Source organism: Eretmochelys imbricata, chromosome 7 (assembly GCF_965152235.1).
Source record: "Eretmochelys imbricata isolate rEreImb1 chromosome 7, rEreImb1.hap1, whole genome shotgun sequence".
Classification (NCBI taxonomy): Eukaryota; Metazoa; Chordata; order Testudines; family Cheloniidae; genus Eretmochelys; species Eretmochelys imbricata.
The window spans coordinates 31,662,241-31,679,846 of NC_135578.1; the positions used below are offsets into that span (position 1 = coordinate 31,662,241).

The following is a 17,606-nucleotide window of genomic DNA, read 5'->3' on the forward strand; positions in this document are numbered from 1 at the left end:
TACATATCGAAACAACATGAATCAAAATGGTAAAATCAACATTTCTCTTCAACACTATCAAACAACAATGTTCAAGAAAGATGATTTCAAACTGAAACAGCTGTAGAGAAAGTCTACTAGGCTGATCAGAGGAGTGGAGAGTCGATCTTACGAGTAGAGACTAAAGGAGCCATGCTTGTTTAGCCTAGGAAAATGAAAGCTAAGAGGGAATCCAATTGCTCTCTCTCTCTCTCTCTCTATACACATTGGGGGTTGGGGGTAAGCACCAAGGAAGGAGAAGCGCTATTGAAGCTAAAGGCCAATGTTGGCAGAAGAACAAATATGGATAAACTGGCCAGGAATAAGCTGAGGCTAGAAACGAGAAGAAGGTTTCTAAACATCACAGGAGGGAGGTTCTGGAACAGGAGTGGGGGGCAAACAATCCAACTAGTTTTAATATGGAGCTCGATAAATTTGTGATCGGCACTATATAACCGGGTTGCCTGCAATAGCTGGGGCTGGACTCAGTAACCTAAGAGATCCCTTCCAGTCCTGTATCCAACATTTCTATCGAAACTAACCATTCCAATGGTTCCAAACTGAAATGTTTCTGAATTGTTATTCTGCAGGAAATTTCAAAGTTTGGGCTTTTTGTTCCAATTCGGAATGGATTTCTTTGTAAATGTCAGTATTTTCCACGGAATGAAAATTCTGGTTCCCAACCAGCACTACTGGAAATTTACTAATTTTTAAAATCCAAGCTGAGGTTATGGAGAACATGATAGTACCTCCAGAGACGTGTCAGGAGAGGGATGGGTGTGTACTACCTGATTCCAAGCCCTGGCACAATTAGAGTGTAGAACTCACTGGCACAGGAGGTCATTAAGGCCAAGGATTTAGCAACCTGCAAAGAGGGACTGGATATTTATATGGATATTAAGAGTATCTAAAGTTTCCATAATTAATGCTAAGGGAAAGGATATTAAACCTCCTGCTTCAGCTATTTAAACCTCCACCTTTAACTATTCAAAATCACGATGAGATTTTGATGGGGCCAGAAGATTATCCCACATCTGACTACTCTGTCATTCTCACACCTTCCTCTGAATCATCTGGTGCTGGCCACTGTCAGAGACAGGATACTGAATTAAACTGATCCCCAGGTCTGATCCAGTCTGCAATTCCTGGGTTCTCACAATGACAGTTCATTTAGGGAGCCATTTGTCTTGTCTTCCGAGAGAAAGGAACAGCCTATTGTCAATGAATTATGGACCCCAAACACACATGTGGTTTAACCGAACATGAGATCTCATCTTGGAGGAACACCTAGAACTGCTATACAGGCCAAAAATAGTCTGGAGTTCAGTCTCAGAAGTCAACGCATCTGTTCCATCCACGATGGACTTCAGACTAGAAATAAGGCGCTTTGATTTACATATAAGGCACATATTTTTTAACAGTGAGAATAGTTACCATTGGAACAATTTACCAAGGGCTGTGATGGATTCTCCATCACTGGCAATTTTAAAATCAAGATGTTTTTCTAAAAGATAAACTTTTGTTCAAGCAGGAATTGATCCAGTCCTGTGGCCTGTTATGCAGGAGGTCAGACTAGGTGATCACAGTGGGCCCTTCCGGCCTTAAAACCTGTGACTGTGAATAACATGAAAGTGTTACAGTGGAAAACAAAGCTAAGGATGATCCAAGGGTGAGTCGGATGCATCTAGGGTGACCAGAGAGCAAATGTGAAAAATTGAGACAGGGGTCGGGGGTAATAGGAGCCTATATAAGAAAAAGACCCAAAAATCGGGACTGTCCCAATAAAATTGGGACATCTGGTCACCCTAGATGCATCAGACCTCCAGCTGGCGTAAACTGGTGTAGCTCCACCAAAGTCAATTTACACCTGTTGGGGATCTGGCCCATAAACTTGAGGTAGGGTGGAGCTTTCAAATGCCTCTTGTGGCACTGAATTCCACAGTCTAATTACCTCTTGTGTGGAAGAGGCATTTCCTCTCCTAAGGACTAAAAGGTAAGAGGAGCCGGGTGCTTCCTTAAAGAGCTTTTGAAAATCTCCCTCTAGCAAATAGTCTAGCTTTACATCAGCAGTAAATGATACAGAATCCAGCCCAGATTTCAGTCCATGCTACACCCTTTCTATAACGCTAATATACTAACCAAAGTCACCATTCTGCTCTGCAGACTTGTTCCTTTGCCAGCACTGCCCTTTGCGCCATATCATGTAAAGCATTTTCCTATCGGACTTAATCCACCAAATAAGCAAAGTAAAACTTTAACTGGCTGAGCATATCAAGCCTTTATATAACAATGAGTCCGTTTGCAAGAGGGTAAAACCTGGGGATCTTCAGGGACTCAATCCAGGCAGAAAATCCATCTAGCATTCCTGGAACTGGTGTCTTTTCACTGATTTGGGACTGAACGGTTTGCCACTGCAAACTGGGACCAATTAACCTGGGATTTCTGCAGCAACAGGAAAAACAACAGACACTTAATGCAGGTGGCAACCTGCAAAGTTATTAAGCCAACTCGTCACCTTCTGCAATTTTAACCTGTGGTATTAAGGGACTATTTGCTGGGAAGCACATGCCTTACAAGAAGTTCAGCATAAGCATCCCAAGTGGCCATACTTCCATTTTATGGTGTGAATCAGCACCACTCAGCAGTTATTTTTTGGCCAAACCACGGAGATATTTTGCTAACACAGGGGAAGCGTGTATTCTTCTCACCCATCACTGGTAATTTTTTTTTTTTGATCGACCCAGCGCCACCTGAGAACCATGAGTTTTCCAGAACTTCTGGACCGCATTGGCGGCATGGGACGCTTCCAAGTCATGCATGTGGCATTCCTGGCCATCCCGCTCTTAATGCTGGCCAGCCATAACCTCCTGCAGAACTTCACTGCTGGGATCCCAGAGCACCACTGTCAAGTGCATGTCATGACCAACTACACCCATCGTGTCAATCTCACAACCAGCCTACATGCTGAAGATCTGCTCCGGGTCTCCATTCCCATGGACAAGAGCCAGAAGCTGGAGAAGTGCAGGCGGTTTGTAACCCCCCAGTGGCAGCTCCTAAACCCAAATGCCACAAGCACCAACACCATAGAGCTGGATACTGAGCCGTGTGTAGATGGGTGGACCTATGACAAAAGCCTGTTCACCTACACCATTATAACTGAGGTGAGAGAGACCTGACTCTGCTATAGCCTAGGCAGTGCTGTCATAGGGAGGCAGTGTGGATCAGTGCCTAGGGCACTGGGCTGAGAGAGGAGGAGACCCAGATTTTATTCCCAGCTCTGCTACTGATCTACTGTGAGCAAATCGCATCCTCTCTGTTTCCTCTCCCATCCTTTGTCTATTTAGAATGTAAGCCTCTCTAAATATGTGGGTATAGCACACTGGGGCCATGATCTTGGTCAGGGTCTGGGCAGCACTTGGCACAATCTCCTTTGGGATCTATAAGTGCTATGCTAATACAACACAGTAGCTTGTAGACTGTTACGTTGCACTACGCTCTCTAAATACACACACAGTGAGAGACAGTCCCTCCACCAAATCTCTTACTGTTGTGATCTGGCAGACTGTTTTTCCCCCTTGACACAGGTATAACTGACCGCACAAGGTAGTAGCATTGCCACCTCTGAGGTACAATAAAATGGGAGGTCCAAGATGATCCTGAGCCCATAAAACCGGCAGGGTGCACTGAATACCCTGACAGATTTCCCAGGGCAGCTATCTCAAAAAAGGGATGACCCGGGAATACCCTGATGGGTGGCAACGCTACAAGGTACAGGGCAAGGGGAACCACACCCACTGTTCGTACTGTAACAGGTTTGCTGACTGACCAGTATGGATTTCCCCATCCCCCCATACACACACTTGACTCTATGGGTTCTCTGTACACCAATTTTACTGGTGGGTGTCCACTTCAGAGCCTGATTTCTAGGGCTCAGATTTTCAGGGTCGGGGTGTGAATAGCCCCTTGATAACCCATCCCTGTGAGAAGGCCAATAAAAATGCTCCACTCCCAGCTCCCCAGCATTGGGGGTGTTGCCTGACTGCATTGAGCTCTGCTTCCTAAGGGCATCAGGAGGAAGAGTGGAAGTCGGAGCAGCTCCGAGGCCACTCTACACATACCCCAGGGGTTAAGTAGGGTCCAGAAATGGGGAGCACAAGTGTGGGTTAAAGCCACCTCTTCCCATCTCTGTGTCTGCCTGGAGTGAAATATCGAGACTCGGGGATCAAAGTTTCCTCTCTACAGACCAGACTACAGCATGTCCAACCTTCCCTCCCTGCCACCCATAGGCACGTCCAAAAAATTCCAGCTCAGGCAATGTGTGCCCTGAAAACTTCCTGGTCTCACTGGTCTCTGTTTTCTCCCCCCCACCCCCTGCAGTGGGATTTGGTGTGTGAGTCCAGGACACTCCAGCAAATGGCTCAGTCGCTCTACATGGCTGGTGTGCTGGTGGGGTCAGCTGTGTTTGGAGGCCTTGCGGACAGGTGAGATGGTGAGGCTGTGACTCCTAACTCCACACGCTTTCATGTTGCTAATATGAGCTGGAGCCACATCAACCCTAGCTCCAAAAACGTGTCACAATGATTATGTACCTACTGCCTGCAGGTCAGGACTGTGTAGTGGGCCTGGGGAGGGATTGCTGGGACTGCTGCAGGTCACAACTGATACGAATTGGCAGAGAGAATAGGGTTAAGATTGGGGGGCATCACAGAGCTGGGGGAGGGGAGGCCAGGGCTGGAACAGCAGGAGGGCTTGAGGGGCATCGGCAGAAGTGCACTGGGCTAATGTCACACATTCAAATTAATTCCTAACCCTGAATTTTGGTTCAAGCACTCTCCATTGCAAACAGTGCTTAGAGGCAGCTGAGATCACCAGAGCAGGACTATGGCATATGGTGCAATCATGCCCGCCTCCAAATTCCCTGCCCCGGACCAGCTTCCTGATCTCCCCTCCCCCGCATTAACTCCGTTCTCCATGCTGCAGGTTTGGCCGGAGAGCCCTCCTGATCTGGTGCTACCTGCAAATGGGGGTCACAGGCATCTGTGCTGCTTTCTCCCCCAACTTCACCATCTACTGCATCTTCCGCTTCCTCACCGGCATGGCCATTTCTGGGATCTCAGTCAACTCTGTCTCGCTGTGTAAGTAGGCGCTTCAGGTCTGAATGATCCCAGCAGACTGAGGAGCAGAGGCAAGTTACTCTCCCGGCAATCCTATAACGGTGCCCCTGATAGCACCGGACACCTGGTGTCTGCTCCTGGGAGAACCAGGACAGAACAAAATTCACCCAGGGTAGTGGGCCCAGCACAAGCGTAGGCACCATGTCAGCCTGCCCAGAGCTGGGAGTCCTGACACTCAGCCCTCTTCACCTGCTCTAACCCACACAACACACGCCGCTAACAGAGCCAGTGATGGAACCCTGGAGTCCTGACTCCCGGCCCTGCTCCTGTTCTAACCCACTAGACCCTATTCCTCCACCCAGAGCTGGGAATGGAACCCAGGAGTCCTGACGCTTAATCCCAGATAACGTACGTACGTACGTGTGTGTGTGTGTGTGAGAGAGAGAGAGAGAGAGAGAGGACTCTGGAGTCAGAACCAGTGACCTCCAGAGCTAAAACTTACAAACTGCTACAGCTTGAGCTAACGCTCCGTCCTTAGCTCGTCCTAGACTCATATCCTCTGCAACGCGGGCACAGAGTGGGGAGGGGACCTGCACTGCATACTGACCCAGTGGGTCACATGTTTTTTCTACTCAGGCATAGAGTGGATCCCTACCAATTTTCGGGCCATTGTGGGTACCATCAATGGATACTCCTACACTACTGGGCAATTCATTCTGGCTGGGGTGGCCTATGCTATCCCAGATTGGCGCTGGCTACAGCTCACCGTCTCCTTGCCTTTCTTTGTCTTCTTTCTTTACTCCTGGTACGTATGTTGATCAATAGCTTGAATTATTTCCGCCAGCTCTTTCCCCCATTTCTAGATGTGTAATGCACCTCTTGGGTAGAAGACCATTTAAGTCCTTCTTTAGCCTTGCTAACTCCCAGACACTTCCCTGCTCTAACCCTAGACACCACTTCCCTCCCAAAGAACCCAGGAGTCCTGAATCCCATCATTCTAACCAGACAGTCCCCCACTCTCCTCCCAGACCCGGGAATAGAAACCAGGAGTCCTGACACCCACTTTCTCTTCTCTCTTCTAACTGCTAGACACAACTTCCCTTCAAGAGCCAAAGGTGTTCAGTCTAGTGGCTAGAGCAGGGGTAGGGGCTGGGAGTCAGGACTCCTGGATTCTATTCCCAGCTCTAAGAGAGAACTGAGAATCAAAGCTATTGACTTGGCTTCGTCTTGTTGGCAGGTTGTTTGTAGAATCTGCCCGCTGGCTGGTGATATCAGGAAAACCAGAACGGGCAGTGAAAGGGCTGAGAAAGGTTGCCAGGATCAATGGGAAAATGGAAGAAGGAGAAAAACTCAGCACTGAGGTAAAGAATCCATAGAGGCCTTTATGGTCCCATAGACAAATCAAGTGGTCCAAACTGGGGTTAAAATACAGGTGGGAAGTCCATGCCCTTTCCACAAAATAAGCTCTGCCTATAAGTCCTTAAAATGATTGTTCACATCTCTCCAAGCTATTGTTTCAGGCTCTCTACAAACTCAGGCAGGCATTTGCACCCAGGTCATGCTTTCAAGATCTTCTTTGCAAACACAACAGCTGAAACTTACTTGAAAAGAAAAGAACTAATGCAAAGTTTGTGGAGAACAGGAAAGCAGCATGGGAGGGGTGTTCCTACGATGTACCACCACAGACTGGACTGATCCAGACCCTGGGTCCAGCGCATGGTGACAGGCTTCTACAAAGTTATGGCATGAAGTTTGGGGCTAATGTATTCTGTTCTGGTCACCCTCTCATAAAGTGATGTGGCAGTAATCTGTGATGTGGCAGTAATTTGAGATGGAATCAGAGCCTGGCCAGACTCATAGCAATAAATTGGGACCATGGCTGGTGGACAATGTTCCAACAGAACAGTAATCCATCAGACAATGCTGATTTGATTAAATGGAAACATTTCATGGGAACTTATTGATGGAGTCAAAATTTTCATAAAAAATTATCAAAATTTTTTTTAAGGTCAAAAGTACTACATTTTGTCTAGATCAGTGGTTCCCAAACTTGTTCCGCTGCTTGTACAGGGAAAGCCCCTGGCGGGCTGGGCCGGTTTGTTTACCTGCCGCGTCCGCAGGTTCGGCCGATTGCGGCTCCCAGTGGCTGCGGTTCACTGCTCCAGGCCAATGGGAGCCGCTGGAAGCGGCGGCCAGCACGTCCCTCGGCCCACGCCACTTCCAGCAGCTCCCATTGGCCTGGAGCAGCGAACCGCGGCCACTAGGAGCCGCAATCAGCCAAACCTGCAGACATGGCAGGTAAACAAACTGGCCCGGCCCACCAGGGGCTTTCCCTGCACAAACGGCAGAACGAGTTTGGGAACCACTGGTCTATAATATAAATAAATATAAATAAAATATAATATAGGCAGGCCTGCTAACACCATTTATTATTAAGGTTGCCTGACACTTCCCATTATAAAACCGTGTTTTCAGTTGCCTATAACTTTCCCAAACAATAACTGTTCAAGCTAAAATTTTCCATGCTGGGTGTCTGCCTCAGACTGAATATTTTTGGAAAATATTATATATTATTATATTATACATATAAAAGTCAAAATGGTGAAGACAAAATACCTTACCCAAATGTTTTGTTCTGATGAGCTTGTTTTTATATTTATCAAATTAATTTTTTTTTTAATTCTGTGCCAGTGGCAATTTTGACTTTTTGTTCTAATTTGAGATGAAAGGAAATTTCAAAATGTTGGAACTTCACACAGAATGGACGTTCAGAGTTTCAACCAGCTCTAAGTGGGATTATTTAGTGTGGAGAGGAGGAAAATAAGAAGGAACATGATAGACAGTCAGACAGCTAGATGCAGAACAATGACTGGGATGGAGACTGGGAACATTTGTTCCCAGAATGGAACACTAAGGCGATGCAATGCCATCAACGCTTGTAATTTTATTGTGAGTCTTGTGATATCTGATGCCCTGGACTCCTGGAGAGAGGTCATTCTGTGACAATCTCTGTTTTCATTTTAAAAAAAAGTAACTTTCTAGTACTCATAGTTGTTGAGAAAAGCTTGAAAACGTGACCGAAGTGTCTTTTAAAGTTCCAAAAACAGAAAGCAAATAAAAATAACCCAACATTTATTATATATTTAAAATCTTGTGGTTTTTAAGACAATCTCAGGATTTTTGAGGAGAGGGTAAACCATGATTTTTGAAGATTTGGGGTTGATGAGACTAATTGCTGAAATGTAAAGACTGCACATTTAAAACTGATAAGAGTAAATACTTTCCCACAAATAACTTCCTTTGGAATTCACTGCTACAAGATATAAACATAGCAGGATTCAGGAAAGGATCAGACATTTATATGGATAAGGAGAAAATCCAAAGGAAGGATTTAATAAAAAATAAGCAAGTGTTTTGGAAGGGATGTAAACTATTCATTTAAACTCCCTATATGGCCCTATCACCTCATGAGCACCTCACACTCTTGAATGTATTTACCCTCACAGCTCGCCCATGAAGCAAGGGAGCACTATTTTCCCCATTGTAGACGTGGGGAACTGAGTCACGGAGAGGCTAAGTGACTAGCCCAGGGTCATACAGGAAATCTGTGGTACAGCAGGAAATTAAACCCATCATCTAAATTCTAGGCGAGTGCCCAAACCACTAGACCATCCTTCCTATCAATCTGAATGCTGTAGGGCTTGTGCTGATCTCTAATTAGTGAGGGTTAGGAGGCCCTTGTCCATGGGGACAGGTTACAACATAACTAAAAGGTTTCTTGTCAGATGCTGGAAGAACCCACTGGTCTGACCCAGTCAGGGGATACCTGTGTCTCTAAGCCAGGGGTCGGCAACTGTTGGCCCGCGGCCCATCAGGGTAATCTGCTGGTGGGCCGCGAGACATTTGTTTATGTTGACCGTCCACAGGCATGGCCCTCCGCAGCTACCAGTGGCTGCGGTTCACCGTTCCTGGCCAATGGGAGATGCAGGAAGTGGCAGCCAGCACGTCCCTGCGGCCACTGGGAGCTGTGGGGGGCTGTGCCTGCGGACAGTCAATGTAAACAAAATGTCTCGTGGCCCGCCAGCATATTACCCTGATGGGCTGCGGGCCAATAGTTGCTGACCCCTGCCCTAAGCTATCAGTGGACAGCTGAATTGTCAGCTGGGAAGTGTGCCTGAAATTATTAGGCCAGATTCCCAACTGTTGTAAATCTGCCATCACTCCACTGGACTCAAAGGGGCCAGATCCCCAGCTGATGTAAATTGACCATTGCTCCTAGGGAGTCACTGGGGTCAGATCTCCAGATGGTGTAAACTGACTGTTGCTCCATTAGAGTCAATGGGGCCAGATAGCCAGCTGGTGTAAATGGGCATAGCTCCATCAAGGCAATGATTCTATGCCAATTACACCAGCTGAGGATCTGGCCCTGTAGGTAGAGGAATCCAAACCTTCAGGCTGGGTCAGCCTTATTTGAGCAGTGCTGTGAACTTCATACACAACTGTATTAACTAGCACTTGTCCCTGCTATTCATTGCTTCGTTCTCACGGGTACCATTTGCAGTAAACTCTCTTCTCCATCTAGGTCTTGAAATCCAACATGCAGAAGGAACTGTCCATAGCCAAATCTAGCCATACCATTATGGACCTGGTACGCACAACCACCATGCGCAAAATCTCCTGCGGAGTCTCCTGCATATGGCAAGTGGGCTCTTTCATTTTGCTGAGGCAAAGATACTGAAGCATGAGGAGCCTGCTCTTCTACTGGTGTAAATGAGCACAGCACCCAGCCAACATTGGGGGCCCCCCAACGTTGGGCGCTACACAGACCCCGACTAACTTCAGGGTCCACAGTGTGCCAGGCGCTGCACAGACTTAGTGAGAGACACTTCCTGCCCTGAAGAGCTGACAGTTTAAATAGACAAAGGGGTGAGAGGAGAATGAAAGTGAGGAAGAGACTTATCGCAGTTAACACAGCTGGTCAGTGGCAGATCTGGGAATGGTACCAAGATGTCCTGACCTCCAGTCTGCTGCTCTAAACCACACTCCTTCTGCATCTTTAGACAAACCACTTCTGAACCCCACCTGGACAATGAAGATAACAAGGTCTATAGATGAAATGCAGTTGTCTAAGTGCTATGTACTACAGCGCAAATACAAGGAGTCAAGGTTTACCTATATGTATAGGGACCTACCAAATTCGTGGCCATGAAAAACGCATCATGGACCGTGAAATCTGGTGTGTGTCCCCCCCGCCCCATGAAATCTGGTCTTTTGTGTGCTTTTACCCTATACTATATAGATTTGTTTTTCAAATTGGGGGTCCTGACCCAAAAGGGAGTTTCAGGGGGGTTGCAAGGTTATTTTAGGGGGTATTATGGTATTGCCACCCTTACTTCTACACTGCCTTCAGAGCGGGTGGCTGGAGAGGGGCGGCTTTTGGCTGGGCGCCCAGCTCTGAAGACAGAGCCCCACCAGCAGCAGTCCAGAAGTAAGGGTGGCGATACCATGCCATGCCACCCTTACTTCTGCGCTGCTGCCTTCAGAGCTGGGTGGCTGGAGAGTGGCAGCTGCTGACTGAGGGCCCAGCTCTGCAGGCAGCAATACAGAAGTACGGGTGGCAATACCATGCCAGGCCATCCTTACTTCTGTGCTGCTGCTGGCGACAGCTCTGCCTTCAGAGCTGGGCTCCCGGCCAGCAGCCACCACTCTCCAGCTGCCCAGCTCTGAAGGCAGCGCTGCCGTCAGCAGCAGCACAGAAGTAAAAGTAGCAGTACCACAACGCCCCCTACAATAACCTTGCGACCCCCCCACAACTCCTTTCTGGGTCAGGAGCCCTACACTTACAACACCATGAAATTTCAGATTTAAATAGCTGAAATCATGAAATTTATGATTTTTAAAATCCTATGATCGTGAAATTGACCAAAATGGACCTTGAATTTGGTGGGGACCTAGATATGTATTAACATTAGGCCTGGTCAGCATTTTTCTGTCAAAACTGTTTTTCAGCAGAAAATTGGAGTTTTGCTTAAACAAATGTTTTTTGCAAAAAGTGTCGGCTCCCTGCAAAAAAATTCCATTTTTCATAGGAAAAAACTAAACACTCAAACTGCAAAATATTTCAATATTTAAATTCTGACATGTTACTGCAGTGCCTCATGGGGGTTGTAGTTTGGGTGCTTCACGCCTCTGTTGTACTCTATGGCAGTTGTCTCCAAAGTGGGGGTGCATGCACCCCAGGGGGTCCACAAGACCATCCCTGGGGGTGCGTGGCAGGAGGAGAGCCGCCGAAGAAGCACTGCCAGCACGGCGGCAACAGCGCTCCTGGACCTTTGATTCTTCGGCGGCACGCCGGCGGCAGCTCGGCTCTCCCCGCTCCATCTTCGGCAGCACGCCGGTGGCAGCTCTTCTTTTTCTTTTTTTTTTTTTTTGCTTCCCCACAGCTGGCCCTGGGGGTGCATGATTCAAAAAGTTTGGAGACCTCTGCTCTATGGGACCGGCTCCCTGGCTGGACTACATCTCCCAAGATACATCTCAGCCAGGGACTTCCATGATGCACTGCCTCCCCTTTTCAAGAGGGAGGATGATGGTGCATCATAGGAGATGTAGTCCAACCTGAGAGTCTAGCCCATAGAAGAGAATGGGAGCATCAGGCACCCAAACTACAGTCCCCATGAGGCATCATAGCAGCATTTCTGAACAGAAATATTTATGTTTTGGCCAAAATATTTTGGTATTCAAATCTTCACCACAAATTTTCAGTGGAAAATATAGATAACATTGTTCTTTTAATCTTCATCAAAAAAAATTGTGGCTACCCCTCCCAATTTTCTGACCAGCTCTAATCCATGGTCGTATCATCCATCCATCTCAGGTTCTCCACCAGCTTTTCCTATTACGGCTTGGCCATGGACCTGCAGAACTTCAATGTCAATATCTACTTGACCCAGCTGATCTTTGGAGCAGTTGATTTTCCAGCCAAGTTCATCTCAGTCCTCACCATCATTTTCATTGGACGCCGTTTCTCCCAGGCCTTTTCCTTGGTCCTTGCCGGACTGTGCATCCTAGCTAATATTTTTGTGTCACAAGGTGAGAGAGGATTTGCTCATTATGGGATGGCATAAAGGATTTTCAAGGGTTCAGTAGCTCAAGGGACCCTTGTATAAATCTCCCACAGCTAGAGATGGGGGATAGACAAGGTGGACCAGTGCTGTGCGGTAGTATGAAAATTCTGTCTTAGGTGCCCAGTTGGTGTGTCTTGATCACATGCTTGGGGGTCCAATTAAAATCCAGATTTTGGGTCAGGAAAGAATTTCCCCCCAGATCACAATAGCAGGGAGCTTAGGGGTTTTTCCTCTTTCTTTGCAGCGGGTGGGGGGGGGGGGCGGTCACCTACCTACTGGGATCATCTGGGCCTTTTTCAGCCTAACCAATAGCCTGCAAAGACATCGGTAGCCCCTCAGTCTCTCATGTCCTTGGCCTGGGGCACACAACAGTTCCATTCTCTCAAAACTAAAATGCTTTGGTTTAACATAGGATGGTAATGGGATGAAATTTAATGGCCTGTGACATGCAGGAGGTCAGACCAAATGATCAAATGGTCCCTTCTGGCTTTAAACTTTATGAAACTATGAAAATGTCCGAGCAGGAGAGCATTTGCTTAACCATGGAACAGTGGGCTGGATCCTTAGCTGATATAAATCGGCATAGTTCAACTGCAGTATATCCCACACTAACACAATGTGGTTCTCTATCCCATTCTAGTTGTCTGGACCATACATAGGAGTTTATGTATCTAGTCATCTTCCCAGCTTATAGCAGCTGAGGATCTGACCCATAGACTGAAGGCCAGAAGGGGAAGGCAGTGTGGTCTGGTGAACAAACCACTAGACTGCGACTCTGAAGACTTAGGTTCTATTCATTGCTCTACCACTGGCCTGCAGGGTGACCTTGAGCAAGTCACTTCGCCTCTATGTGCCTCAGTTTCCCCATAATTAAAATGGGGGTAATGACACTGACCTGCTTTATAAAGAGCTTTGAGATTTACCAATGCAAAGCATTAAATAAGAGTTAAGCATCATCATCTAATCTGACCTCCTGTATAACACGGGCCAGAGAATCTCACTAGTAATTCTTGCATCAAGCCCATATCTGATGGTTGAGCTAGTATTTTTTAGAAATATGTTCATTGAATTTAAAGATTTAAATGTGAGCCTTATTTCTAGTTGAAATCTGTCTAGCATCAATTTTCAGCCACTCGATTTCATTCTGCCTTTGTCTGGTAGATTGAAGAGCCCTCTGCATTAGAAATCACCTTGCTGTGTAGATATTTATAGACTATGATCAAGCCATCCCAGAACCATCCAATGGATAAGCTAAATAGATGGAGCTCCTGAAATCTCTCACTGTAAGACAGGTTTTCCAGACCTCAAATCTCTTCTCTGCACCCTCTCCAATTTTTCAACTTCCTTTTTAAAGTGTGGACTAGAACTGGACACAGTGAAGCAGATTTTCAGCTGGCATCAAGCAGCCTAGCTCCGTGGTCTTCAGCAGCTGAGGATCCGGGCTGGTGGTGTTATTATAATTATTTTTATTGCATTAATACCTAAAGACCTCAAATGAGATCAGGGCCCTATTTTGCTAGGGGCTGTACAGACACACTAGGGCATGGACCATCACTTGCAAAGAGCTTACAATGTAAATAGCCAGGTGAGACAAAGTTTGGAAGGGCAAACAGAAACAGAGAGGTGAAGTGACTTGCCTAAGATCACACAGCAGAGCTGAGAACAGAACCCAGGTATCCTGCCTCCACGCCCATTGGATCACCCAACCTTGTTTAGGGTGGCCCCACCAACCCCATACACAGAGGTCATCTCACTTCTTTACTGCTGATCACGAGAATCACTGGTCTATAGTCAGAATTCCTGTAATAACTGAGAGACAAGGTGGGTGAGGTAATATCTTTCACTGGACCAACTTCTGTTGGCAAGAGAGACAAGCAGAAACTGGTCCAATAAAAGCTATTACCTCACCTACCTTGTCTCTCTAATATCCTGGGACTGACACGGCTACACCAACACTGCATGTAATAATTCCTAAGTCACTCCTGACTTAGGCTGAAATGCCCTATTTTTCCCTCTCCCCAGAACTGCAGACCCTGCGCATGGTCTTCGCTGTGATCGGAAAAGGATCCCTGGCTGCATCATTTAACTGTGCCTACATATTTTCTGGAGAGCTGTTCCCAACGGTGATCAGGTATCTAGAAGCCAGCACCAGACCCCACTGCTGCCTAGGAAGCCCTATCAGCAAACTGTGACCTTGGCTGCGCTCTATGGAACTTGTTTGATGACTTGCAAAGTGTTGGGAATTCAGACATCACAGAGCTGACTTGTGCTCTCAGAGTGAAATGTACCCCTGCACAGGGCCCGTACAAGCCCTCCATGCCACTTGAGGCCTCAGAGATAGAGTTCTAGCTATCGGTCCCATAAATACTCTTTTCTCTCTCTCGTTGTCTGTACTCTTATCTAGCTCTATCAGTAGAGTTACACCAGTTTAAGTGAGAGAAGTGAATCACAATTTTCATTGTAGCCTCCATTTCAGTCATCCCTGCGTCCTATGCTCAGACCACATCTTCTTTTTATGGGGGAATCCCCTCTGAAATACACATTTAAAGGGCCAGATCCCCAGCTGGTGTAAATTGGTATCGCTCCATTGGCGTCAATGAAGCCAAATCCCCAGCAGGTGTAGATGAGCATTGCTCCAGTGGAATCGACGAGGCCAGATGCCCAGCTGGTGTAAATTGACCCTAGCTCCACTGGAGTCAATGATTCAAATCCAGAGCTGGTGTAACTCAGCGTTGTTCCATTGGAATCAATGGGATCAGTTGCCCAGCTGGTGTAAATTGGCCATAGTTTCTTTGGAGTCAATGGTTCAAATCCAAAGCTCGTGTGTCACTCCATTGACTTCAGAACTATGGCCCATTTACACCAGCTGGGGCTCTGGCCCAATATCCCAAGCTCAGACGGGTACTCTTTATGGCTGTTGCAGGCAGACTGGGCTGGGACTAGGCAGCACCATGGCTCGTGTTGGCAGCATCATGGCTCCACTTGTTCTGCTGACTGGTGAATTCTTCCCATCCCTGCCCCTGATTATCTATGGATCTGCCCCTATCCTCTCCGGCATCGCAACCAGCCTACTGCCAGAGACACACAACGTGCCATTGCCCGAGACCATAGACGAAGTGGAAAGACAGTAAGTGGCATTTGTGTAATTAACCAGAATAAAAAAGACATTGCTCGGAAACCTGGAAGTTGTTTTCGATCTGTGTGTTCCAAACAGGAACAGATATTTCACTGTTCTCAACATTTTTTCACTATTTGTATAGAAATATTTCATTTTTCCACCTCCAATTTAGTCATTTTGTCTCCCCGTTTCTCTCTTGCCACTGAAAGTGGGAGGAAAGGGGGGGAAATTGGTTTCAGCTTCATCAAAAATCCCAGGAAATTTTTTAAAAATCGTTATTTGGTTTTGTTAAAAAAATAATTAAAATGAATTTCTTTCAGCTTTGGGGTTTATCAAAAATAAAGAGAAATTTTCAGAAAGAAATTAAAATATTTTGATTTTGGTTCCTAAAAGAAAAGTGGAAAATTTCAAGAAAAATGAACATTTTTCATATTCAGGATTTGTCAAAAATAAAACCCTTAAAATTTTTTTGGGGGGGAAATAAACTTTTTCGTTTTGGGTTTTGTAAAAATAAATAAAAAAATCAAACACCCTGGAACTTTTTAAAAAAAAAAAACAACAAAAATTTGCATTAGCTTTGAGCATCTGTTTTAAATTAATCACTTCTCTTGGTGATTCTGCAAACACTGATATTTATTTTCTTCTTTTTTTTTATTAAGATCAAAACATACAATCAAGGATGAACTACAAATGAATGTCCTCCTACATTCCACATAGCCAGATCCAGCCAAACAAGTGAGCTAAGGAGAGAAAAATGAAGAATGTTTTTTAGCTTTATTATTCTATTCCTGCTGGAAGTATTTATACAGTGTGACTGGCTAGAAAGCAAAAGGGGAACAATGTCCCAACTGCTCTGCACAGCATCTCCCTCTAGTTCAACACCCCACATAGCTCACTGCAAGAATCCAACACACGCTGCCAATATGGGTCATGGTCTATCATTGCCTGTGTAACCACACTGTCCATTGAATTGAGTGTATATGGGAAGGGGCTAGTGATGTGGTCTAATGTTCATAGTATAGAGTAGTCTGAGTGCAGTACGTACATTAAGAGGTTTTGTTACACAGCACTGCTTTGAAAAGGCTCCATTAAAGGCCAGGCCCCAGCTGGAGTCAGTGGAGCTCTGCTGATTTACACCAGTTGAGGATCAAGCCCATTATTTCATAAAATAGGGTAGGGATGAAGACTTATAACCTGAAGCACAAACAGGTAAAGGAACCTGCTGAACCTCACACAGCAAAGCTTGTGGCATAGTTAGGAAGAGAACCCAGGAGTCCTACTGCTACACCGTACCCCAGCTCCAACCACTAGACCCTATTCCCCTCCCAGAGCCAGCAAAATCCGAGTCCTCCCTCCTTTTGCCATTGGACCCCATTCTCCTTCCAGAGGACAACTCAGGAGTCCTGGCCATCAGCTCTAACTCACTAGACAATACTCTGCACCTAGGAACAGCAAACTTTTTGCCTCATGATAGGAGGAGAAAACAGAATAGAAGCACATGAGGAAAAAACGGGCACATCTCAAACTTCCCAGGACAGATATTCCCGCATAGTGATTTACTGGTGAGATTCTCATTAAATGGTTGTATCTCACTATATCCTGTTCAGCGTTCATTTCTCCAACTTTGCACAATTGTAACTACCTTCTTCTATTTCATAAGGCACCCTTGCTTTGCTATCACTATTTGTATTTCAGTTGTGTCAAGGAGCCCCCCACTGCGATCGGGGCCCCATTGTGACAGGTGCTGCACAAACAGCTAGCGAGAGACAGTCTGTGCCCCAAAGACCTTGCAATCTAAATAGAAAAAGGAATTATTATTATCTCCATTTTACAGATAGGGAAACTTAGGCACAGAGAAATCAAGTTACTGCCTCTTTCTATGTGTTTGCGTAGCACAAAGAAGTTCCAGTCTCAGTTGTTCAACAGGTGCTGCCATAATACAAATAATAATTGGCAAATACACCACACCTTGCACCAGCAGAGAGCTGGGTGAGGTGTGTTCCAGCTCTAACATCTGTGGTCCAGATCTTTAGCTGGTGCCAATCAACATAGCTCTGTTGAAGCCAATGGAGATGCACTGATTTACTCCAGCTGAGGATCTGGCCCATGTAGGATTCCGTGAACATAACTTTGCTTTTCTACAGGACTTTGTGCTGCTTGTTAATAATGAAACTGTTATCCTTTTGTGACCTGAGCAGTTAAGCAATTTTTGGGGTCCTGCAAGTTGTTTCC

The 17,606-nt window shown here is 46.2% G+C and overlaps 1 protein-coding gene across 1 annotated transcript; it reads left to right on the forward strand.

The window, feature by feature from the left end:
* The first annotated feature begins 2,777 nt into the window (after positions 1-2,777).
* LOC144267477 (solute carrier family 22 member 6-A-like) lies at positions 2,778-16,091 on the forward strand. Its single transcript, XM_077821483.1, has 10 exons — positions 2,778-3,179; positions 4,396-4,499; positions 4,999-5,153; positions 5,769-5,937; positions 6,370-6,493; positions 9,715-9,830; positions 12,007-12,221; positions 14,279-14,387; positions 15,180-15,383; positions 16,034-16,091. The coding sequence occupies exons 1-10, from the start codon at positions 2,778-2,780 to the stop codon at positions 16,089-16,091; spliced, it is 1,656 nt and encodes a 551-aa protein (XP_077677609.1).
* Positions 16,092-17,606: the final 1,515 nt, after the last annotated feature.